Genomic DNA, 21,958 nt, shown 5'->3' on the forward strand with positions numbered 1-21,958 from the left:
AATGCCTGTTAAATAGAAATAAATTACTTCAACGCTTGAATTAAGGAAATTGTGTAGAACTTAATCTGTTTCCACGGGAAGTCTTCCTAATTTCCCCCTCTCAAAACAGAATCAGTTTCAAATTATCCTCGTACTGTATACACTGTACATCGTTACATTGTAATTGGAATATAATACCGAAGGTAAAAAAGCGCTTGACCTCCACCTCCAGGAAAGGCTTTTTCACGTGACAGTACAAAAGAACATAGCATCCGTCACGTCATATAAGCGAGTGTCGGCCGGCCTGCCGCAGATCCACACGATGCTCCTTCTGCTAGCAGCTCTGATAGGCCTACTGTCTCCGGCGGTCTCAGGCTTGTTTACGCGTCGCTTTTATGACAATCCCGAAATGTCGGCAGAGGTTCGCCGTCTGCCTGCAGGGGTGAAGCCCACCAGCTACACACTGCGTCTAGCAGTGCGCCCGTCCGAGGATCGCTTCGAGGGCAGCGTGCAGATTAACGTCACGTTCGAACAGCCCACGCGCGTCGTCAAGCTGTATGCTTGCAGGCTCACGCTGTTCAACGTGAGCGTTGAGAGAGTGGCGGAGACGGACGTGACCTACGACATGGGTATGGTGGCGCTGCTTCTGAGCGAGGAAGTGCAGCCGGGAGAGTCACGTCTGCTGCAGCTACACTTCGAAGGGGAAATGCGGGAGAAATTACGTGACCAATACGGAGGCGTGTACAAGGAGAGCTACAAAGACGGCAATGAGCTTCGGTAAGTAGTCAGCCAGGGCAAGGGATTTGGAGTAGTATAAAGTAATGGTGAAACATTGTATATACTGGGTGTTCATTTCAAAGTGTGTTATGAGTCACTGTTGTGAGTCAGCGATTTGAAGCGAGTTTCAGCTTTTATGTCAGAGAAGTTGCCTATTAATCAAGGCATTCAATCTGAACTTGAGAACGTGTACGGTATAACTTGAACATCGTAGCAACAGATGGCGGCCTATACGGTCTGTGTGCTACTATAACCTCTTTCGAACTGTGTTTTACCGGGCAAGTCGTACGCAGGGTATTTGTTATCATCGGTTGCGTACGGCAACATTCCACAACACAAATCAAATGCTCCGTGTCCATGCTGACCGTCGAAATTAATGTCAACGAATACGTAAGTAATCGTCTTAGCCCTCTCCCCATTTCCCGTCAGTAAGAAAAAACTCATCTCAGTACGTGTTTCCAAACAGTCCACATTCCTGCCATTACTGGCGTTACCGTACGTATCGGTAAGTACTCTTCTGAATGAACGCCGTACTTGCCAAGCAACTTCTCTGGCACATAGGTAATACGCTTCTGTGGAAGTGTAGGAAGAATGAATTCTCTAGGCTCATCGACTAGCCACATGACGGCATACAGCGAGCCATGACACACTTTGAACTGAACACGCAGTATAGCCAAAGTTGTTGTGAACTTGAACCGAGTTACTGCACTGATCAAGCAGGAGTACAGTTCTGTCAATGAAAATTACACGCAACGTGTTGCGAAATTATCTCAGAACCTGCGCAGTATTTGCTCCGCCAGAGTAACAACTAAACAGTGCAGTTGTGTTCAAGTGTCAGTCAGCAGTTTGTGCACATTTCTTGCAGAGATATGCCGAATAATAGAACAAGTACAGTGTATACAAAATAAAATTAAGAGCACGTATTTCAGAATTTGATGATGTGTTTATTATTTAAAACAATAAACAGACCATCAAATTTTGTAAACGTTATGTGCCAGGTTCTAGGAATTTAACGTAAAGCGCCATGTAAGTACTATTAAACACAAACATGCTTCTGATGACAAATTGAATACAGAGACTCGAGTTTACACTGCCTCGGCTCCTGCGCGACCCCCAATTCGTGCCTTAAATTCCCCCCGTATAACTAGATGACGTCACCCGCTATAACTCAAGGTTATGGTCGATACATTGATTCTTCGTCTGTCATTCACCCTATATTTCATTTGAATTTGTTGTGCAGTATAGAAATAAAATTATAGGCGCGACAAAACTGGTCTGAAAATGTGTCGGTCGACGTTCTGGGATTGCATCCTAATACTGGACCGAACTTACAGACATAATCACGTCAACACAGTGGATATAGCACACTTAGTGAAGTTTCAAATGTGTTATCGAACAACACATATCCTAATCGCGTCATTGAAGACGTACATTTAAGTGACGTGTCTAATTTCAAGCACGATGCAACTGTGTCAGCCAAAGTGGAACGCAGTTTTTCCATGTGTGGGCCTAGGTCTAAGTTTTTTCCTTCCATGTAACAGAGTGTCGTTCTCAAAGGAAAATTTGAAAATGATATTCACTGTGTAATATAAAAAATACACAGGGATTATAAGGTCTCTATTTGTTAAGATTTTAATGTGTAATATTGTAACATTTGCGATGTCGAGAAAGTATAGGCCTATGTATCTGTTTTTAAGGGCATCAGTCAATTGATGTAAATTTTGGGAAACGAAGAAAAAATTATATTAAGAGGTTTAAAAAAAATTGTATTTTGTTTCTGATTATTAGTAATGTACTGGTACCCATGTGATATTTTGAGAAGAACTTTCAATATATTAATGATTTATTTCTTAAGAATTTCCTTAATTTTCACACGATGGAAATTAGTGACATTTCCTTAAAAAAGGATTCAATCAATTAGTTCGAAATGAAATGTATATTATATTATGTAAGCCAATGTATTTTCCTAAACTATGTAATACATTCATTTGTTCTCAGATAATTTCGTAATAAGTTGCATTTAATTTTCGTTGACTGAACTGTACTTCTGGTTTGTCAATGCAATATTTCGGTTTCAGTTCACTAAACCTTGGGCTATAGGCCTGCTCGTCTATACTACGTTTCAACATTACTTTATAGTGCTCCAAATCCCTTCCCCTGCTTAATCACTAATTACAGTCAAGCTCAACGCAAGACCATAGCGGAATAATCCAGCAACCCCACACAGGATATTCTACTTCTCCTTCACTTTTAAAGACGGTTGCTCATTAGGTGATTGACTTCTCAGATAATGCCTGCAAGATCGATCGAGCCATATGTCAATAAACTCACATAAGAGCCAATCGGGTAGTCTCCTAAATTGAGGCAACTCATCCTACCTGCGATTTGTCCGTGGTTTTCTTAAAGCGCTAAGGCAAATTAATGTCGTGATGAGACCTAAAAGAAATGGGTCACGGATCTAAATTATCCTCCCTACAAAAGTTTCGGCATTTTTCGAAATTACAGCCTTCCAAATATTTCGCATATTGCCTTCAGTGCTTGGAGCGAGTTTGCGAAAAGCTTGTGCAACATTCTAAATCATTGTACGGGAATATGAAATGAATAAGGTTTGCAAAAAAATGGAATTTGCTTCTTGGAGTTTCATTACTTTTAACCCATCTTACCATATTCCAGGTAGGCTAAAAGTAAGAAAATCATTATATCTATTTTATAATCAATTACTGCTGAATTTACATCACATTAAAATACGTCTATTTTTATGAGCACTGTAAACATTGAAGGCACTTGGGAAGTCAAATTCTTTACGAGCAGACAGTTACAGATTTATTGATAGCAGAGTGCTAATTCTTTTATTGAAAGACAGTTTCTAATTACAGTTTTTATAAGATTCGTGGAAATAAATTCTCTCTCATAATTTTAGTATGCAATAAAATTATTGTTGCAGCATACTGTATAACTAAGACCAATTAGAGAAAATTATTCACTTAACTTAAGAAAGGCTACATGAATTGTACCAATTCTTTGAAATCCATTGCTCAATATCTTCTTGAACATAGTCCATTCCAATAACATTTTATTTAAATATACAAATTCTGCAGAAGTAATTAGTTCATACACATCTCTGATTTCATTTCCTCCATAATAATCTTCATTTCTGTAGTTTATTTTCCAAGTCCAATTTGGATGTTATTTTTACGCAGTTACATTGAAAATTTGTAGCGGTTTTTGAAGTCGAGTAGCAAAATGCGACGAATGCGACTGTGCTTAAATACTGTTAAGGATAAATGACGGTAGGAAGCCAAAAATATCTTTAGATGGAAGGTTCAAGAAAAGTTGGAAGATTTAAGTTACGCTGGCTTGATGATGTCCAGAATTACATAAGGAAGATTGAGGTTAGAAGACGAATAAATAACGTCCAAGAGATCGCCAAGAATGGAGATTGTCATTTGGGAGATCAAAGTTAAACTAAGAGCACCATGGCGCCATATAATAATAATAATAATAATAATAATAATAATAATAATAATAATAATAATAATAATACGACTTGTCTTCTTATGTCTAAAGACAGGATGCATTCTCCAAGCCCTACTATTTGGTATAGTATTGTTTCCAAAATGTGTGTCCAAGTCGTAATTGTTCCTTTCCTGTGTACGTACACATTATGACTGTGACTTCAGTGTATGTATTGCAGGTGGATCGTGTCGTTAGACAAAGGTTTTGGGCACAGAATGTACGCTAGTACCGTGTTCCCCTGCTTCGACGAGCCAGCACTCAAGGCTAGCTTTGAAATCAGCGTGGCGCGTCCCTCTGGTATGACAGCCCTGTCCGTGATGCCACGCAGAGCCACGGAGCCCGCCGATGAAGAAGGCTACGAGTGGGACCACTTCGAGACCACACCGCCCCTCTCCACGTACTCTGTGGGGTTTCTGGTAACTAACCTTACAGCAGACCCTCCGATCAACTTGTACACTGAGACAGGTGAGAGTTTAGTATGTTGTTAAGGTAACAAGACATGTTTGTTGACTTATACTTGTTTTTTTGAAAGATGGGACATGACAGTTAAGCGGCCGAGCAAGACCGTCTCCAATACTCAGACCTTAATGTAGGTATCGATAGTGGCCAAAATGGCGCTGTAGAGGTCCAAGCATGATTACCACGTGGTTTTGTTATGATGTTTTTTTGTGTTAATTATGTCGTGAAATCGCCCATTCGTGTTGTGTACCGGGTTGTAATTTTAATAGTGAACCTGTGTCTCATATTTCAGTGTTTGAGTTTCCGAAAAGTACAACTTTACTACGCGACAAATGGTTTAGGTGCATAATCGTGACAATTTCCAAGTTAAGGAAATTACAGTTTGTTGATGTTTAGTCAACTGTCCGAAGACAGGTCTGAACATCACAAATGATACCAACAAGGCACCACTTATGAGGCAACTAAGCCAAGAGATTATGAAGTAGGGTGGTCAGATCGTATCTTCCTAAAATGACAGTGTTACACATAAAATATTTTGAACCTAAATTAGTTATTAGAAAAGATATTTTTCCTATCGTAAATGGTGATCCTTTTCGTATTCCTCGGGAAATTTCGAATCTTACCCATGATGCCTAAAGAATCACATTTCCTAACCAACTTTCATATCGTACTGTCAGTCAGTGGCGATTTCTCTTAAGGAGCACTGGAGCAGTGCACCACCTCTTCAAATAATGCATGTTTTTAAATGTATAACAATGAGCTGCAGTAGACTATGTGAGCGACATAATTCTTTATTATAATACTATGTAAAAGTAACACTGCATGTGTACTGTTCTTGTTGACGCCTGGGACTTACGTTTCCCGCTCGACACTTTCGGCACACTGTTCCATTCGAGCATGCGCAGTAATACTGTTTCACTGGCAGGCTTTGGACCATGGTAGGGAGGCAGTACAGTGTGCGTAGGAGGGGTTAGGAGCACTTTCAGATGTGTTCTCAAGCTCGTTCCATCATAAATGTTACAATGAATAGTGTGCAAATTCTTTTAAATGTGTAATTTTCTATAAGACCTTTACACGAAAAGATCAAAATAAAGAAGATGGGTAGACCTACACATGAATTAAAATTATAAGTGACGAAGAACAGTAATAGAGAAGTGACAAGAAAATTCAACATTCGGACTTATGAAAAATGCAATATGCAGTTGCAATGTAAAAGACGCTGTATTTTGTTTTCCTTGCCTATTGTTCGATGGCGAACATTTATTGACAAAAATAAGTACGTTTTATGAATTTTATTTATTTTTCTGTTTGAATTTAGGACTGTCTGTAGTAACTAAATAATTTTGATTATCGTTCTGCAGGTATGGTTGATTTGAAGCACATGAATGAAAGAATTAAAAAACACGATTCTTCAGCTGCACACATCAATAATAATGTTAAATTAGCAGTGTTGGGTCAAACAAACATACAGACACAATTGAATTGTTGCACTTCACAATGATAAAGCTACCAAGAACAGATATGTGCGTGCGGTTTTGTGGAGCTTTTGAGTTGGCTTTAAGAGGTCACGAACACGGAAACTCATCTTTAAACGCTAGTATTTTTCTTGGCCTCTTCAATTTCAGTTCTAAATTAGACGCACTCTTAAGGAACATTTGGAAAGAGGAACAGTGTTTAAGAGCACATCAAACACTATACAGAACGAAGTCCTTCAAGTCATTTTGATGTATGCCATGATGAGATTTCAAAGAAATAAAGAAAGCTGCTGACTTTTTAGCAGTTAAGGCTGATGAGACGACACACGTATCGAATGCTTGTGAACGTGTGAACTGTGTTATAAAACGCAATATAGCGAAAACAATATTATTTACGGTGTACTGCAATAGAAATTGAACACTTTACTTTGCTATTACTGGAGCTAGCCTACATAAGAAACTGATTAACTGCAATTTCTTGACTAACAAAATTATGTAAATCTATACCTACGTAACATACGTTAATAGTTATGTAGTAATTAGTACCTATAATAATAATAATAATAATAATAATAATAATAATAATAATAATAATAATAATAATAATAATAATAAATATTTGTGCACCACCAGGATTATTTATCACCACACGCCACTGCTGTCAGTCATTCTAGTGCCTAGAAAGAATCCACATCAACGGAAAGAGGAACAGATGGAGAGAGAAGAATTTTTCAGGGAATGGTGTGAAAGGGAAATTATTAGCACTTTCGATCAGTTTCAAAGTGATGTTCAGGAAAGAAATGTGGTTTAATTTATGACTGTTGTTTAAGGTGACTGTTATTTTCTTAAATATTAAAGATGACCGTGTAGAAGAAATTCTATCATTAATAACTGTACAAACGTGTTGAACGAGAGAAAAACATTTCAAACCAATTATCGAGAAAAGTGAAAAGAAGTCATGAAGAGTTAGGCCTAAGCCTAAAAGTGACAAAACATGAATTGAAATTCAAGACGAATTAGGCTAAGGACCCTAGATTGTCAACATCCATCTATTAAAAATATAAAATATAAGCTGATTTATTATTATTATTATTATTATTATTAGTAGTAGTAGTAGTAGTAGTAGTAGTAGTAGTAGTAGTAGTAGTAGTAGTAGTGGTAGTAGTAGTAGTAGTAGCAGTAGCAGTAGTAGTGGTAGTGGTAGTGGTAGTGGTAGTTGTACAGTATTAGTAGACTTTGTAGCCCTAATACTGGCTGACATTGTTTAGTTGTGTTATTGATTTTGAGTATGTGTTAACCTTTCGTATGCCCAACAACTATTAGTGAATGTTTGCACATACTGCAGTAACTTATACGGAGTTCAAGGTATGATTTTCAACTTACTGAAAAGTGTTTTCAAGCTGCGTTTGCACTGTCAAGTTCATAACTTCATAGCAATGTGTTTCTACTCGTACCGTATTTATCTTATTGTCTCGCCTTTGAAATTGAACTTAACATTGCTCATAAATTAACACTGGACGTTTATTTATGACAAAAGTTAGTAATTCAACTTCAGAAATACGAAAAATTTAAGTATTTTGACATAAAGATATGGCGGAACCATCTATATAAATGGAAATGGTTGGACCTCTACGGCGGCCATCTTTTTTCTATATTAAGGTATGAGTATTGGAGACGGTCTTGGGCCGAGCTTGGAACTACAGTGCTATGTTGCCAATATGGACTACCATGCTCCCTGCTGATGGAAGCTAGCAATTGACGTTAAGATGGCTGACGTTAAAACATTCATTGACAATAGACGCAAAGGTAAGAAAACAATACAAAAATCGACAGAGAATCAAACACGAAACGTACCAATGCTAACATTGAGTGCACAATAAATGTCGCCAAGAGAGCTATTAACGGGAACGATAAATTTGGCAACTCAACCGTTGTTACCATAGCAACAGGCCTACCACGCTATGTGACATTCAATTGTTTTTCCCATCGCAACGCTCCTGTCATGTCCCATATTAAAAAAAAAAAAAACAAGTATAGTAACAAATCAATGCCCACACTGACGTTGTTGTTGTAACAAGACAATGTATACACTGATGCTGATTTTGCTGTCACAATAATGAAACAGTTCCCATGCTGACAATGTGTCTGCTGTAGGCCTAATGATGACAAAATACGTACTTGTCATGGTAACAACACAGTGTTCACACTGACACTCTGATTCTTGTTATACTGACAACACATATGCTCTGTTTCTTTCATGGTAACGATACAGTACATACACTGACGCTCTGTTTCTTGTTGTACTAGCAACACATATGTTCTTTTTTTCATTGTAACGACATAGCACTCATACTGACATTCTGTTCCTTGTACTAACAACACATATGCTCTATTTTTTTCATGGTAACAACACAATATCCACAGTGAAACTCTCGTTTTTTGCCGTACTAACAACACATAAATATGTTCTGTTTATTTTATGGTAACTACACAGCACTCACATTGACTCTCTATTTCTTGTCGTACTAACAACACATATGCTCTATTTTTTCATGGTAACGACACAGCAGGCCTACCCACAGTGAAACTCTTGTTTTTTGTTGTACTAACAACACATAAATATGCTCCATTTCTTTCATTGTAACGACACAGCACTGACACTCTGTTCCTTGTACTAACAACACATATGCTCCATTTTTTCATGATAACGACACAATGCCCACAGTGAAACTCTTGTTTTTTTGTCGTACTAACAACACATGGTAACGACACAGTACATACACTGACACTATGTTTCTTGTCGTACTAGCAACACATAATTATGCTCTTTTTTCATTGTAACGACACAGCACTGACACTCTGTTTCTTGTACTAGCAACACATATGCTCCATTTTTTCATGATAACGACACAATACCCACAGTGAAACTCTTGTTTTTTTGTCGTACTAACAACACATGGTAACGATACAGTACATACACTGACACTATGTTTCTTGTCATACTAGCAACACATAATTATGCTCTTTTTTCATTGTAACGACACAGCACTGACACTCTGTTCCTTGTACTAACAACACATATGCTCCATTTTTTCATGATAACGACACAATACCCACAGTGAAACTATTGTTTTTTTTTGTCGTACTAACAACACATGGTAACGACACAGTACATACACTGACACTATGTTTCTTGTCGTACTAGCAACACATAATTATGCTCTTTTTTCATTGTAACGACACAGCACTGACACTCTGTTCCTTGTACTAACAACACATATGCTCCATTTTTTCATGATAACGACACAATACCCACAGTGAAACTCTTGTTTTTTTTTTGTCGTACTAACAACACATGGTAACGACACAGTACATACACTGACACTATGTTTCTTGTCGTACTAGCAACACATAATTATGCTCTTTTTCTTTCATTGTAACGACACAGCACTGACACTCTGTTCCTTGTACTAACAACACATATGCTCCATTTTTTCATGATAACGACACAATACCCACAGTCGTACTAACAACACATGGTAACGACACAGTACATACACTGACACTATGTTTCTTGTCGTACTAGCAACACATAATTATGCTCTTTTTTCATTGTAACGACACAGCACTGACACTCTGTTCCTTATACTAACAACACATATGCTCCATTTTTTCATGATAACGACACAATACCCACAGTGAAACTCTTGTTTTTTTTTTGTCGTACTAACAACACATGGTAACGACACAGTACATACACTGACACTCTGTTTCTTCTACTAACAACACATAATTATGCTCTTTTTTCATTGTAACGACACAGCACTGACACTCTGTTTCTTGTACTAGCAACACATAATTATGCTCTTTTTTCATTGTAACGACACAGCACTGACACTCTGTTTCTTCTACTAACAACACATAATTATGCTCTTTTTTCATTGTAACGACACAGCACTGACACTCTGTTCCTTGTACTAGCAACATATGATTATGCTCTTTTTTCATTGTAACGACACAGCACTGACATTCTGTTTCTTGTACTAGCAACACATAATTATGCTCTTTTTTCATTGTAACGACACAGTACTGACACTCTGTTTCTTGTACTACCAACACATAATTATGCTCTTTTTTCATTGTAACGACACAGCACTGACACTTTGTTTCTTGTACTAACAACACATATGCTCTGTTTCTTTCATAGTAGCGACACAGTACCCAGTGAAACTCTTGTTACTTGTCGTACTAACAACACATACCGGTATGCTCTTTCTTTCATTGTAACGACACAGTACCCACAGTGAAACTCTTGTTACTTGTCGTGCTAACAACACATAAATATGCTCTGTTTCTTTCATGGTAACGATACAATACCCGTATTGACGCTCTGTTTCTCGTACTTAATAGGCCTACATACGTTCTGTTTCTTTCATAGTAACGACACAGTACCCACATTAACGCTCTGTTTCTTGTCGTACTAACAACGCAAGCATAGGCCTATTATGCTCTGTTTTCTTAATGGTAACGGCATATTATCCATACTGGTGCTCCGTTCCTTGTCGTGATGACCATACCTATGCTACGTTTCCTATCATGGTAAGAGTAGTGCTCACACTGACGCTTTGTCTGTAATCATTTTGACAACATTAATGCAGTATTTTTTATCGTGGTAAAAAGACATAACTCTCACATCGCCTGTTTGTTGTTGCTCCCGTCGTTGAAAAGTATAATACACATTTATACTTCTATTCGTTGTTATGGGAAGAAGACAGCACTACAACCGACCTGTCTTTGTTATCAAGGTAACGTTACAGTGCAATTCCACCACCGGAGTAAAATCAGATTGGGAAGAGAGTGGAAGAGAGACATCATGATGCTCCACAGTGCATTGCAGTATGTGGTGGATTATCTGGGAATTCCGTACCCTCTGCCCAAGCTGGATATTGTAGCAATGCCCACGTACTACTGGGATCAACTTAGTACCATGGGCCTCCTAGTAGAAAGGTTGGTAAATACCATAGACTCCAGTGCAACTTTACGTCTTTCACAAAATGACACTAAAGCAACTTTCTTACTACAGGGAGAAAGTTTTTCCCATTGGATACACCGAAATGCTGCCCGATCTAGTGGACAGCTGGCTCATACACTTCGTCTCCCCGGAGTGGTGGAGCGACTACTATGTCAGCAGATACGTTGCACAGTTTCTCTTACGGGAAACCTTCGTCAAAGTGAGTCACTCAAGTCTGTGTTGTCGTCTGTCCTTTAGATCGCTGTCAGCTGTGCTCAACAGTTGCATTTTTTTTTAGACCACAGGAGGAGCGAGTTGGTACGGCTTTCACATGAATCGAATCACAACGGAGCTCACCTGTCCGCCAAATGATGGACCGCACTACACAGAGGACGCAGGAGGATCGTTTCTGGAGCTCATGAGAGAAATGCTGTCGGAAGAAACCTTCCGTTGCGGTCTCAGAAACTTCTTGCTCAGCAAGTGAGTTCCTCAACATATCTTAACGTAACGAGAACACCTACAAACTCATCAGACGAGTAAGCAGTTGCCGATACGAAATAAACAACTTCCAGAAACAACTTTGAGTTGAGACTGTTGGTACCTCATGCGATTGTCCGTAAACATTCGCTTCTCATGAGTTAAATTTTTATAGTACTGGATTACACAGTTCATAATCTTGGTTTGGCATTTCGAGGGCTTGTTTTGGCCCATTTTGTATCCTATAGTTAAAGTGGCCGTATTTTCTGAGTCTGAACTCAGGACAGATAAATGGGTCATGTTTTTTTTTTCTTAAGTAGGTCTACGGCCTCTCCCTGAGCTGTTGGGGTAGAAATTGAAATAAAACACTCTTGGCTTTTGTTACTTTATGTATTTATCTCTAAATATAACAATTAGAAATAATAATCATAGGTACTTAAAATCAAAATTATTATCCATTTTTTAATCTTGCGTACACTACTTTTAACACTTGAATATAATTAATTGATTACTAGTGGACTTACTCGTGTTAATTATGTAAGATTTGTCCGGCTTACAGCTGTTTCAGTGCTTGGCGCACCATACTCAGAGTCTACTAGATCATGGCATGTGTTGAAGAGATTTCAACAATAAAACACACCCACTTAACAGGCAGAGAAGTTCGAGATGACGCCATGATCTAGTAGGCTCTGAGGATGGTGCGCCAAGCACTGAAACAGCTGTAAGCCGGACAAATCTTACATAATTAACACGAGTAAGTCCACTAGTAATCAATTAACAAAATTATTAATTACAAAAAAAAATAGTTTTTATTAAAGTTCGTAGAAACTGCCAGTTCTATTTTAATCTAAATTTGCCGTTGAAGTGGTGGACGACGTTGATGCTGTGTACCAATCGCACTCTTCTAACGAAGACAATGTCTTTACAGCACTTTTTTTTTCATTAGTCTACATCTATTTACAAGATTTCAAATGATACATTTGCATGATCAACAAAGATTTCAACATATTCAGTTGTCACTGACGATTTCTCTGATCCCCATAAATTATTAATTGTCGAAAATGCCCTTCCTACAGAAGCATTGGTTCCAGGAAGTGTCAAAACGACATCTGTAGTCTAGTAATGCGTTATCGTTTTGAGTTTCTCCTTACCCCACGTACTCTGGAAGAACTGAAACGTAATATCTGTCACGAAATTAACAGCATTAATCGACCAGAACTAAAGCGAGTTATGAGACATTTCAAAAAGAGGTGCTAAAAATGTGTGGACAACGAAGGCGGCCAGTTTCAGCACCTCCATCAATAAAGTTGGTAAGTAAGACACTTTTTAAAATAGTTACGGAAACTTGCATGGTCGTATCACCGCGACTCTACACTGTTCATTCCCCGCCGCGAGTGCGTCAGCAGCGCACAGTGAAGACCCCGTCGCTCCTGTCCAGACCTCATCTGATCTCTCTATATAATCACACTTACAAATTGGTTTCCAAGAAAATGCAGTGGAGAGGAGATTACACTGCCTAGATGATGAGTAGAGAGAAGAGGGAATGCCCTTCAACTCTCACTACAAATAGTACTCTGCACCAGTGGCGGCTGATTGACTGAGGCAAGTGAGGCCGGGCCTCAGTCACTTGGCTTAACTGAAATCAAATTTTGTGTTTTTATATAATATATTAGTTATTTGAATGAAGCATATATCGCTGTAGAAGCATTTGAAAACTTTGATGTATATAGAACTGTTTTGCAGTAAAATTTGTTCCTGAGGCCAGAATCGTTCGTGCCGGGTCTGGCTTAATGCATTTCATGTCCTTTCGCGGGCTTTGAGTTTACGCTTAAAACGTTGTAGCTGAGGCACAATTCGTCTGGCCTGGTCAGGTTTCACTCCTCCCATCCATGGGCCGGCCTCAAGGGTAGAGTGGGGTGGGAATAGCAGTGGTGACTTGTCTTCCTAACTAGGCCATAAATATCAAAAATCGAGCTCTTTGGCAGGCAGAGACCCACACTATTCTCTCCCCTTATGTCTCAGTTTATGACTTAAGCAAGGGTGTTGTACTATTGTACTTCGTGTAGTGAATCTGGGGCAATGTTGTTATGTATTTCGAGAAAATATAAATAGAAACAAATGCGAGAAATAATGCTGGTGTAGTCAATTCATTGTTAGAGTGTCCTTTTTCGAGAAGAAATAATATTGAAAGAAAGGAAGTTTTAAATAAAGAGAGAGACTACCTACGACATCGCTGATAATTTTTTTGACACATAATCTTAAAACGCGAGTTTCTATTGCATCCTGGTATGGGCAACATAAATGGTTATGTGGTAATGTGAGGCAAAATAAACTTCTCTTGGCCTTGATTGTTGCTGTCAAAGGAAAAAAAGAAAAAGAAAAGAAAGAAAGGGGAATTCCAACACATAATATGGGTTGCTTCATCACACTGAAACAATCACTGAAACTCACAGCATAACAGCTTATTTGGTGAGTGAAATTATTATTTTTCTTGATAGTAATAAGAATAGACTAATAATAGTAATAATAATAATAATAATAATAATAATAATAATAATACAGTAATATTGATATTAATAATATAATAACAATAATAATTAATATCATAAACAAACATTTCCTATCGGAAACACTTAAACTGGTTGCATCTGTCCTCACCGAGGATTTAGATCACCGGCCGCTACTGCTCTGCACATATCTTGACAAGCAGGAACGTCTTTAGCAGTGGCGACTCTTGATACTTTTTGTATGTAGGATATGAGATTGACGACTGATGACCAAGACAGAAACTAATAATAATAATAATAATAATAATAATAATAATAATAATAATAATAATAATAATAATAATAATAGAGCATGCAAAATCAATACAAGTAGGCCTACGTTAGTCTTTCCGTGGTAAGAATAAACATGAGTATATAGTGTATACTGGACTTTTTTTTAGTATATACTCTTGTTTGTAAGAATAAAAACATTTGAGTATCTACTCATTTTTGATTACATACTCATAACATGGAAGCATAGTAGAATATACTCAAGTGTCCATCTTGTACAGAATATATAGTCATGCTTGATAAGAATAAAAGCTAGTATATTCTCATATTTATAAGTTCGTTCTCATGTTATTCTGAGTATGGTTTGTAGCTGGCTCAATTCTGAATATTTGTTGATTTGTGTTCAGTTTAAAGTTAAATGAAAAAGGCAGAATTTATTAACAATGTAGTACCTCATGGAAAAATATAGAAAAAGACGTGAACTTCTGAAGCCTTTAACGCTTCACAAAAGTGAATGTGAAAAAGGTTAAACACGTATTTGTTATTCATAAAAAAAACATAACCTATGAAAATATGAATGGCTATCAAATTATAAGGTTAGATTATATTGTTAAATATAATTAACAGTTACTCTTTTTTGTAAAATTTGAATTGCAAAATGCAATTACTTGTAATTTTAAATTATATACATTATATAACTCTCTATAATAAAAAATAGAATTAGCATAACTGGAATTCTAGAAATGGATTGTAATCTCTATCCAACATCCCGTAATGACGATTTAACAGTATACTATTTTCTTGTTTCCTGTTTATTAACGTCACTTATCTGATTCACTCCCGCTTTCATGTTTATTTATTTATTTATTTACTTATTATTTGTTTATTTAATTAATTTATTTTATTATTTTATTTATTTATTTGTTTATAAAAAGCAAAACACAAACCACTACAGCATGCGGATAGCATGTTTAAGTCTATAAAAGAACTGAGAATCACGGTGCAATGTAGTCAAAGAGGATAGGTAACACGAGCACATACTAACTTTTAAACGATCAAGAAGGCTGTAGAGATGAGTATATATTCGCGTTAGGTAGAATGTCTTTACTCTTACGAATATGAGTATGTTCTAGTGGTTATGAGTATATAATCACAGGAAGTGCTCATACTCAAAAGTATAAACCTTGAGGAAGTACTTAAGCTTTATTCCTACTACCCTTTGACTCATCATTCTGGAACTGGCAATTTATTTGTAGTGAAGTTCGATTCTCCTCCCCTTTTTAGTTGCAAAGATGGCTCCTAAGCCATTGTACTGCCCGATATTTACCGATGCTCCGTCGTACGTTTGCGCAATTAATTTCTTGCTACAGTTAAATTTTTCTAAATGATCAAATACAACTTCAGATATTCTTTCGGCTGTCCTGTCATCTGAAAGTCCTGTTAATTCTTGTATTTTATTATAGCTCATTTTATTTATTTTAATGCTCGACCATGCCGAAATGTAGTAATTATACACCTGGTAGCATGTCATTAAAGTACACCTACTCATTAAAGTACCGGTGTTTTCAGCCAATGACAACTCAGCTTACAAGTGTTCAGCCAATAACAAGTCAGCTTTGTACCGTTATAAAACCGCAAGTATCGATTATTCTCGGATATGCAATCGAAAGAGAATTAGCGAAAAGTCACGGAGGCTGGAAATCCAATACTGTCGCAGAAGGTTATGTTCTGTTACTATAATAATTAGCGTTAATTGTAAATAATATTCAAATAAATTCAATCTGTCATCTCGTTTTTCAATGTCGAATTCAATAATCAAGGTTATACTAAGTATAACGGGATTACACAAGGTCAATGACATTATTGTTCCTCGGAAAAAATCAATACTTTCGCGTCTGCGCACATCTCACAATTCACGACCTAGAACAAGGTCACTTCCGATCTTGTCAGATACAAATAAAATGTATACATCTGAATACAGTAATTTCAAGTTAGAAATATGGTCGAGCACAAAAAGTCGTATGAAACTCACTATAATGGTAATTAAGAAGCTCGTATGAAAATTATGAAACTCGCTTGCTCTCATTTCGTAAACATCCATAGGCTCGTTGCATAATGTACTATTATGTAATTCTGTTTTCTATTCATTTCGTTTTTTATATTATATCATTTTACATTATTTATTATTTCGTTTATTCTATTCTTTTAAAATGACCAATGAACTATATTTAAGGAGGCTGTAAGGGTACTTGAAAATTCTTATTGTAGTCTCTGACAGGGTCTCCATCACCCAGAAAGAAGGGTCGTAATTAGTTGCATGGACATCCTCAAACACGGTTAAACTCAAGCCGTACCCTACCCTCCGCACCCTCCCCTATCCACTAACTTCACTGCTAGAAATACCGTTTGCTGTAAGGTATTTGGATGGTTCCTCGGCGAAAACTCACGACAGAAAGTGGAAGCTTAAAGGAAATTAATACGTCGGGAAGCATTGAAAAACAAAATCTGTAATTAAAATGTTTCCTATCCTTAGAGGCACGAAATTAAACTGTAGGATCATCCTCATATCCTTCATGGAGGAATCGCCACTGGTCTCTAGTAAATTGGTCTCGAATAAAGTCGAATTATTCATTTTTCTTGCAGCTCGTACGGAACAATCACTGCAAGCAAGCTGTGGAGCAGCCTGACTGAACGGGCGCACGCCGATGGAACTCTGCCCCAGACGTTGTCAGTGGCAGAGCTTGAGGCATCCTGGCTGCACGGCAATAGGAGCATCATTCCTGTGCTGAACGTGGCTAGGGATTACAGCAACAATTCAGCATTGTTGCGTCAGGTGAGGCAAACAACGTCCTGGTTGTTTGTACGTGTATTCATTACGGGTCTATTCAGTGGCGAGACCACCACTACCACCACCACCACCACCACCATCATTATCATCTCATCATCATCATCATCATCATCATCATCCTCATCATGAAATATTACAAGGGAAGTACAATGGAAGCTCTTAAGTTCGACAGAAAACAAGTTCGACATCGTTTAGTTCGACTGCTTACGTAGGAGAATTAGACACGCCCCTATACGGGCACTAAGAAATGGGTTTGCCATTTAAATTGGAATTTTTTTCTCTTGTCTTGTAGTGATACTTTTGTTAAAGGAAAAAAGAATATTTTATTGAATAGGATTTAATCACTGGTTTTAAATTAATGAACTCTTCTTTTTCTATTTGAGACAGAGACTCTCCGCCTTCAACACGTTTTAGGATATTTAATTTTTCCTTTGACGTACAATATTTATTCCTCCCACTACAGGAAGCAGACTGCATTGTGCCGTTTATGAGACGGAACTGTCGAAACCCATTGTGGTACTAGAAGCGCATACACAAGTCTCGGGGCGGGCAGGAAATGCAAGTACAGTACTGTATTCGTTGATGGAAAACCAATAAGAATTTGTTTTCATTTCACCTGCCACACCCACTACCCTTATTGGACTGAACTTTCAATTCTGTTCAGTCGAACTTAGGAGAGTCCAGTGTAATGAAACATTAGGGCCCGAATTCTCAGATTTTAACTTATTTTTTCTAGCAATTTAATTAATTAATTTTAGGATAGGGCCTATAGTATGCACGGTTCAGACTTCCTGAAGTAAAATATATTAAATTTGGATAACCTAAATTTATATGTGTCTCTATTCAATAATGCCAGTCATCACTATGCCAATATAAAGGCAAGTGTTAAGTTTTTTAAAATGCACAAAACCTAGTAAATTAGTATTTTCTCTTTTTGAATGTTGTTATGTGTTAACTGAAGTATGATAGTATAATATTGTGCTTCATTTATGTTTTGTAAACTACTATGATGCCAACGTATTGTTGTCAAAAGGATGTGTCCTCATTTTATATATAGAAAGTGTCCTCTTTTCTTACGATAGACTAATGGTAACCCTATCTATTTAGCAGGGGCGGCTTTTGGGGTAGTGCCAGTGTGCCATGGCACCACCAATGAAATAAACAAAAATAATATCCTAGAACGCAGTTGTAATAGTTTATACATTTTATTCGTATTTCATTTGAACGAGCGCGCGCACATATCCGGACGCACTCTTGCAGCGTTTTTCCGAACGTTGGAGCCACTTCGCTGAGGCACTACCTGCGTCCATATAACACTGTACAAAAGGCTACTGCTTCTAGTTTATATGCGTTTCTTATGGCAGAGCCGAATTCAATTTGACTCAGTAGTTAATATTCCGCCCGCTAGAGCACAGTAATGCAGAAATTTCGCTAGATGGCAGGGTTGCTGGAGACGTTATTTGTCTATGAGTTAGAGTTCCGCGCCAAATGTTAATGTAATGTTGCCAATTCAAAACTAATGCGCATAACTTGAATTTGAATGTGTAAATTATTATCCATTTAGCTATATTGAACGCAGAGATAGTCATGGTTCTTTTTAGAAAGATAAATATTTTTTCACATTATGTAAAACTGTTTGTTAATATTGTGTAATATATGTTTTATTTTGCGGCAACTAAATATCGCTACAATGTTGCTATAGTATTGAAGCTTCTGTTGACGATACATGAGATCTGTGCAGGACATGAACATGTGTTATTCAGGCCGCTGCCTTGGATTCATCGGCCTGTTAAATAAAGTGCAAACGTGTTTGTTTATTATCTATGCCATTGTTTATCTCGTGTGTTTTTGCCAGTAATTTTACTGGTTATTAAAGTTATTTGTATTTGACTAACAATACTGTGAAAGTTTTGATTATCTGTATCTGTAAATTTCGTTATTAGTTTCGGAAATGTTATTGTAACTGTTACTAGATACATTATTAACTGCACTCCTAGTAAAATAGCTGGTTTAATTAATGTGTTTTATTTAATATAATGCAAACATGAACTGCGATTATTAATTTTACTAGGGTAATTTGCGTACAACTTTTTTTCATTTTTGGCACCACCACCAGAATGTCTCACCGGCCGCCACTGCAGTGTGTTTTGGGTGTTTGTAAAATAAGTCAATTCACAAACGCCATTGCATTAGAAAAAACGAAAATTTTAACGATGTATCGTTCCTAAACCTTTCCTCAAAAAAATCTAAAAAAAATATATACCGGTATATATATATATATATATATATATATATATATATATATATATATATATATATATTAAGCTTACAAAAAACCTAAAATTAAGGCTTTTTGTTAACATATACGTATTGACAAAATAAAACATAATTACTGAATATTATATAATATTATTATTTGAATATGAAATGTGCTTATCTACCACACAGCACGCGACTGTAATGTGTCTGAACGGCAGCGTGGCAGTAGAGGGAGACGGTCGACTGTGGTGGATCCCTATCGCGTACCTCACTCCCCACAACATGGACCTCAGTGGAGCTCGCCCCGTCCGCTGGATGAAGGAGAGGAGCCTCACTATCAACAACCTCACAGATCCAGAGTCCTTCGTCATAGTCAGTCCCTCAGACACGGGTGCGCATTATTCACAAATGGATTCTAGGATAGAGGAATTACCATTTTAAAACGCACATTCTCTTACACCTCATACCAACTACTCATCGTATTCTGGTCCTGCTGTAGACTCCGCTAACTATAATATCATTTGATTTTGAACATTAAATTAACTGCCGTGAATTTTATGCGTCAATACATATCTCGGGATGGTATCCGCTGCTTAGACTATACTACGCCCGTTGCCATTTCCGCTGCATAATAATTGGATACTTAACAGTAGAAAGGTTCTAAGTGCCAAAATTAAAAGAAATGTGATATTTCACTAGAACGGTGCAAATTTCCAGCAGACATTATATGTCAACAGAGCTATGTCCATAAAAGATTGTAGAGTGTTATTAAGACCACCAAAGATGGCAATGGTGCAAAGTTACCAGGGCTCTCTCGTAAAAAGGTGCAATGTGCCATTCGTTTTGATTTCCCCCCGTTGTTTATTTGTCGTGTTAATGGTGAAGTTATGGCAAAAGGGATTATTGATTATATATCGTGGTGCTTTCTACAAACAGGAAGATCAACGTAAGTAAATCTTATATAGGCTACAATATAATATGGTCCACACCTGTGGAGTAACGGTTAGCGCGTCTGGCCGCGAAACCAGATGGCCCAGGTGCGAATCTCGGGCGGGGCAAGTTACCTGGTTAAAGTTTTTTTCAGGGGTTTTCCCTCAACTCAATTTGAGCAAATGCTGGGTAACTTTCGATGCAGGACCCCGGACTCATTTCACCGGCATTATTACCTTCATCTCATTCAGACGCTAAGAAATCTAAGATGTTGATTCAGAGTCGAAATTTAAAGAGGGACTAATGCTTCTGAATCACTCTGCATTCATTTATTCATTCATTCATAGTTTTCTGTCGAAGGGCAGGTCATTCACTGCAAAACCACCATTCTCCAATCTTCCCTCATTTCCGCCTTCCTCTTCATCTGCGCATACGATTTATATTATCTTCATGTTGTCGATCATCTGCTATCTTTTTTCCGTTCACCATTCCTTCCCGTGCTTCCTAGAATAGGCAGTTTCCTCTTAGGTAATGCCCCAATCACCTTCTTTCCTCTTCCTGACCAGCTTCAGCATTATTCTTTGTTCACACACTTCTCTGGCATAACTTGAATTCTTATTTGTCTATCCATTTCACACGCTCCATTCTTCTCCATAGGCGTATTCGCATTTCAAATGCGTCTAGTCGTTTCTCTTCACTTCTTCGTAATGTTAATCTTTCTTCCCCATACAATGCAACACTCCACACGAAGCACTTCACTAGTCTCTTCCTTAATCCATTTTCCAAATAACCGCAGAAAATGTTTCTTTTCCTATTAAAAATTTATGTTTCCACTGCTATCCTCCTTTTGACTTTCTGGCAACAGCTTATGTTTCTACTTATACTATACTCCAAGTACTGTATTTGAAGCTGTCCACATTTTCTATTGCTTCATTTCGAATTCGCACGGTTACCTTCTTTATGTTTATTCCGATAACCATGGTCATCGTATTGTTTATATTTATATTCATCCCTTACTGCTCACAGCTACAGTGGCATATCTCTTAGTAGGTATCGTCTCCTCTTCTGTTACTCTTATGCACTTTCCTTCTTCCTTCAACTATCACCTCTCCCATGTTTTGAAAACAGTTCTCCGCTCAATCATTCAAGTAGACCCAGATCTTGAAGTTAATGTAGACTATAATTTGTTTAAATTTTAATTAGTATTGCTAGAATATATACAATGTAATTCTCGTAAGTTAGGTGTGGTCACTCATTCCTAATTTGCATTACAAATAAATAAATTGTATGTGGCCTACTAGTTTCCTTCTTTCAAGTTAGTGCAACACTATAATCTTTTCGCTGTAAGAAAAGTCCTAATGTAAACAATATCACGTGACTGAAGTGAGGCTTCATTGTCCGCTGTTTGGCGTCATAGATTCTCAGTATATGTTCCCGCCTACTGTTGTAC

At 37.4% G+C, this 21,958-nt stretch overlaps 1 protein-coding gene across 1 annotated transcript in view; it reads left to right on the forward strand.

Moving 5' to 3' along the window:
* The first annotated feature begins 282 nt into the window (after positions 1–282).
* Positions 283–21,958, forward strand: part of LOC138702733 (thyrotropin-releasing hormone-degrading ectoenzyme-like) — a 38,000-nt gene continuing 16,324 nt past the window's right edge. Inside the window, exons 1-7 of the mRNA XM_069830038.1 lie at positions 283–756; positions 4,451–4,737; positions 11,012–11,213; positions 11,290–11,437; positions 11,516–11,697; positions 17,115–17,304; positions 19,768–19,969. Coding sequence (XP_069686139.1) covers positions 302–756; positions 4,451–4,737; positions 11,012–11,213; positions 11,290–11,437; positions 11,516–11,697; positions 17,115–17,304; positions 19,768–19,969 — 1,666 coding nt within the window. The 5' untranslated portion in view covers positions 283–301. The remainder of the gene's footprint in view (positions 757–4,450; positions 4,738–11,011; positions 11,214–11,289; positions 11,438–11,515; positions 11,698–17,114; positions 17,305–19,767; positions 19,970–21,958) is intronic.

This window comes from Periplaneta americana, chromosome 7, assembly GCF_040183065.1.
Source record: "Periplaneta americana isolate PAMFEO1 chromosome 7, P.americana_PAMFEO1_priV1, whole genome shotgun sequence".
NCBI classification, from domain to species: Eukaryota; Metazoa; Arthropoda; class Insecta; order Blattodea; family Blattidae; genus Periplaneta; species Periplaneta americana.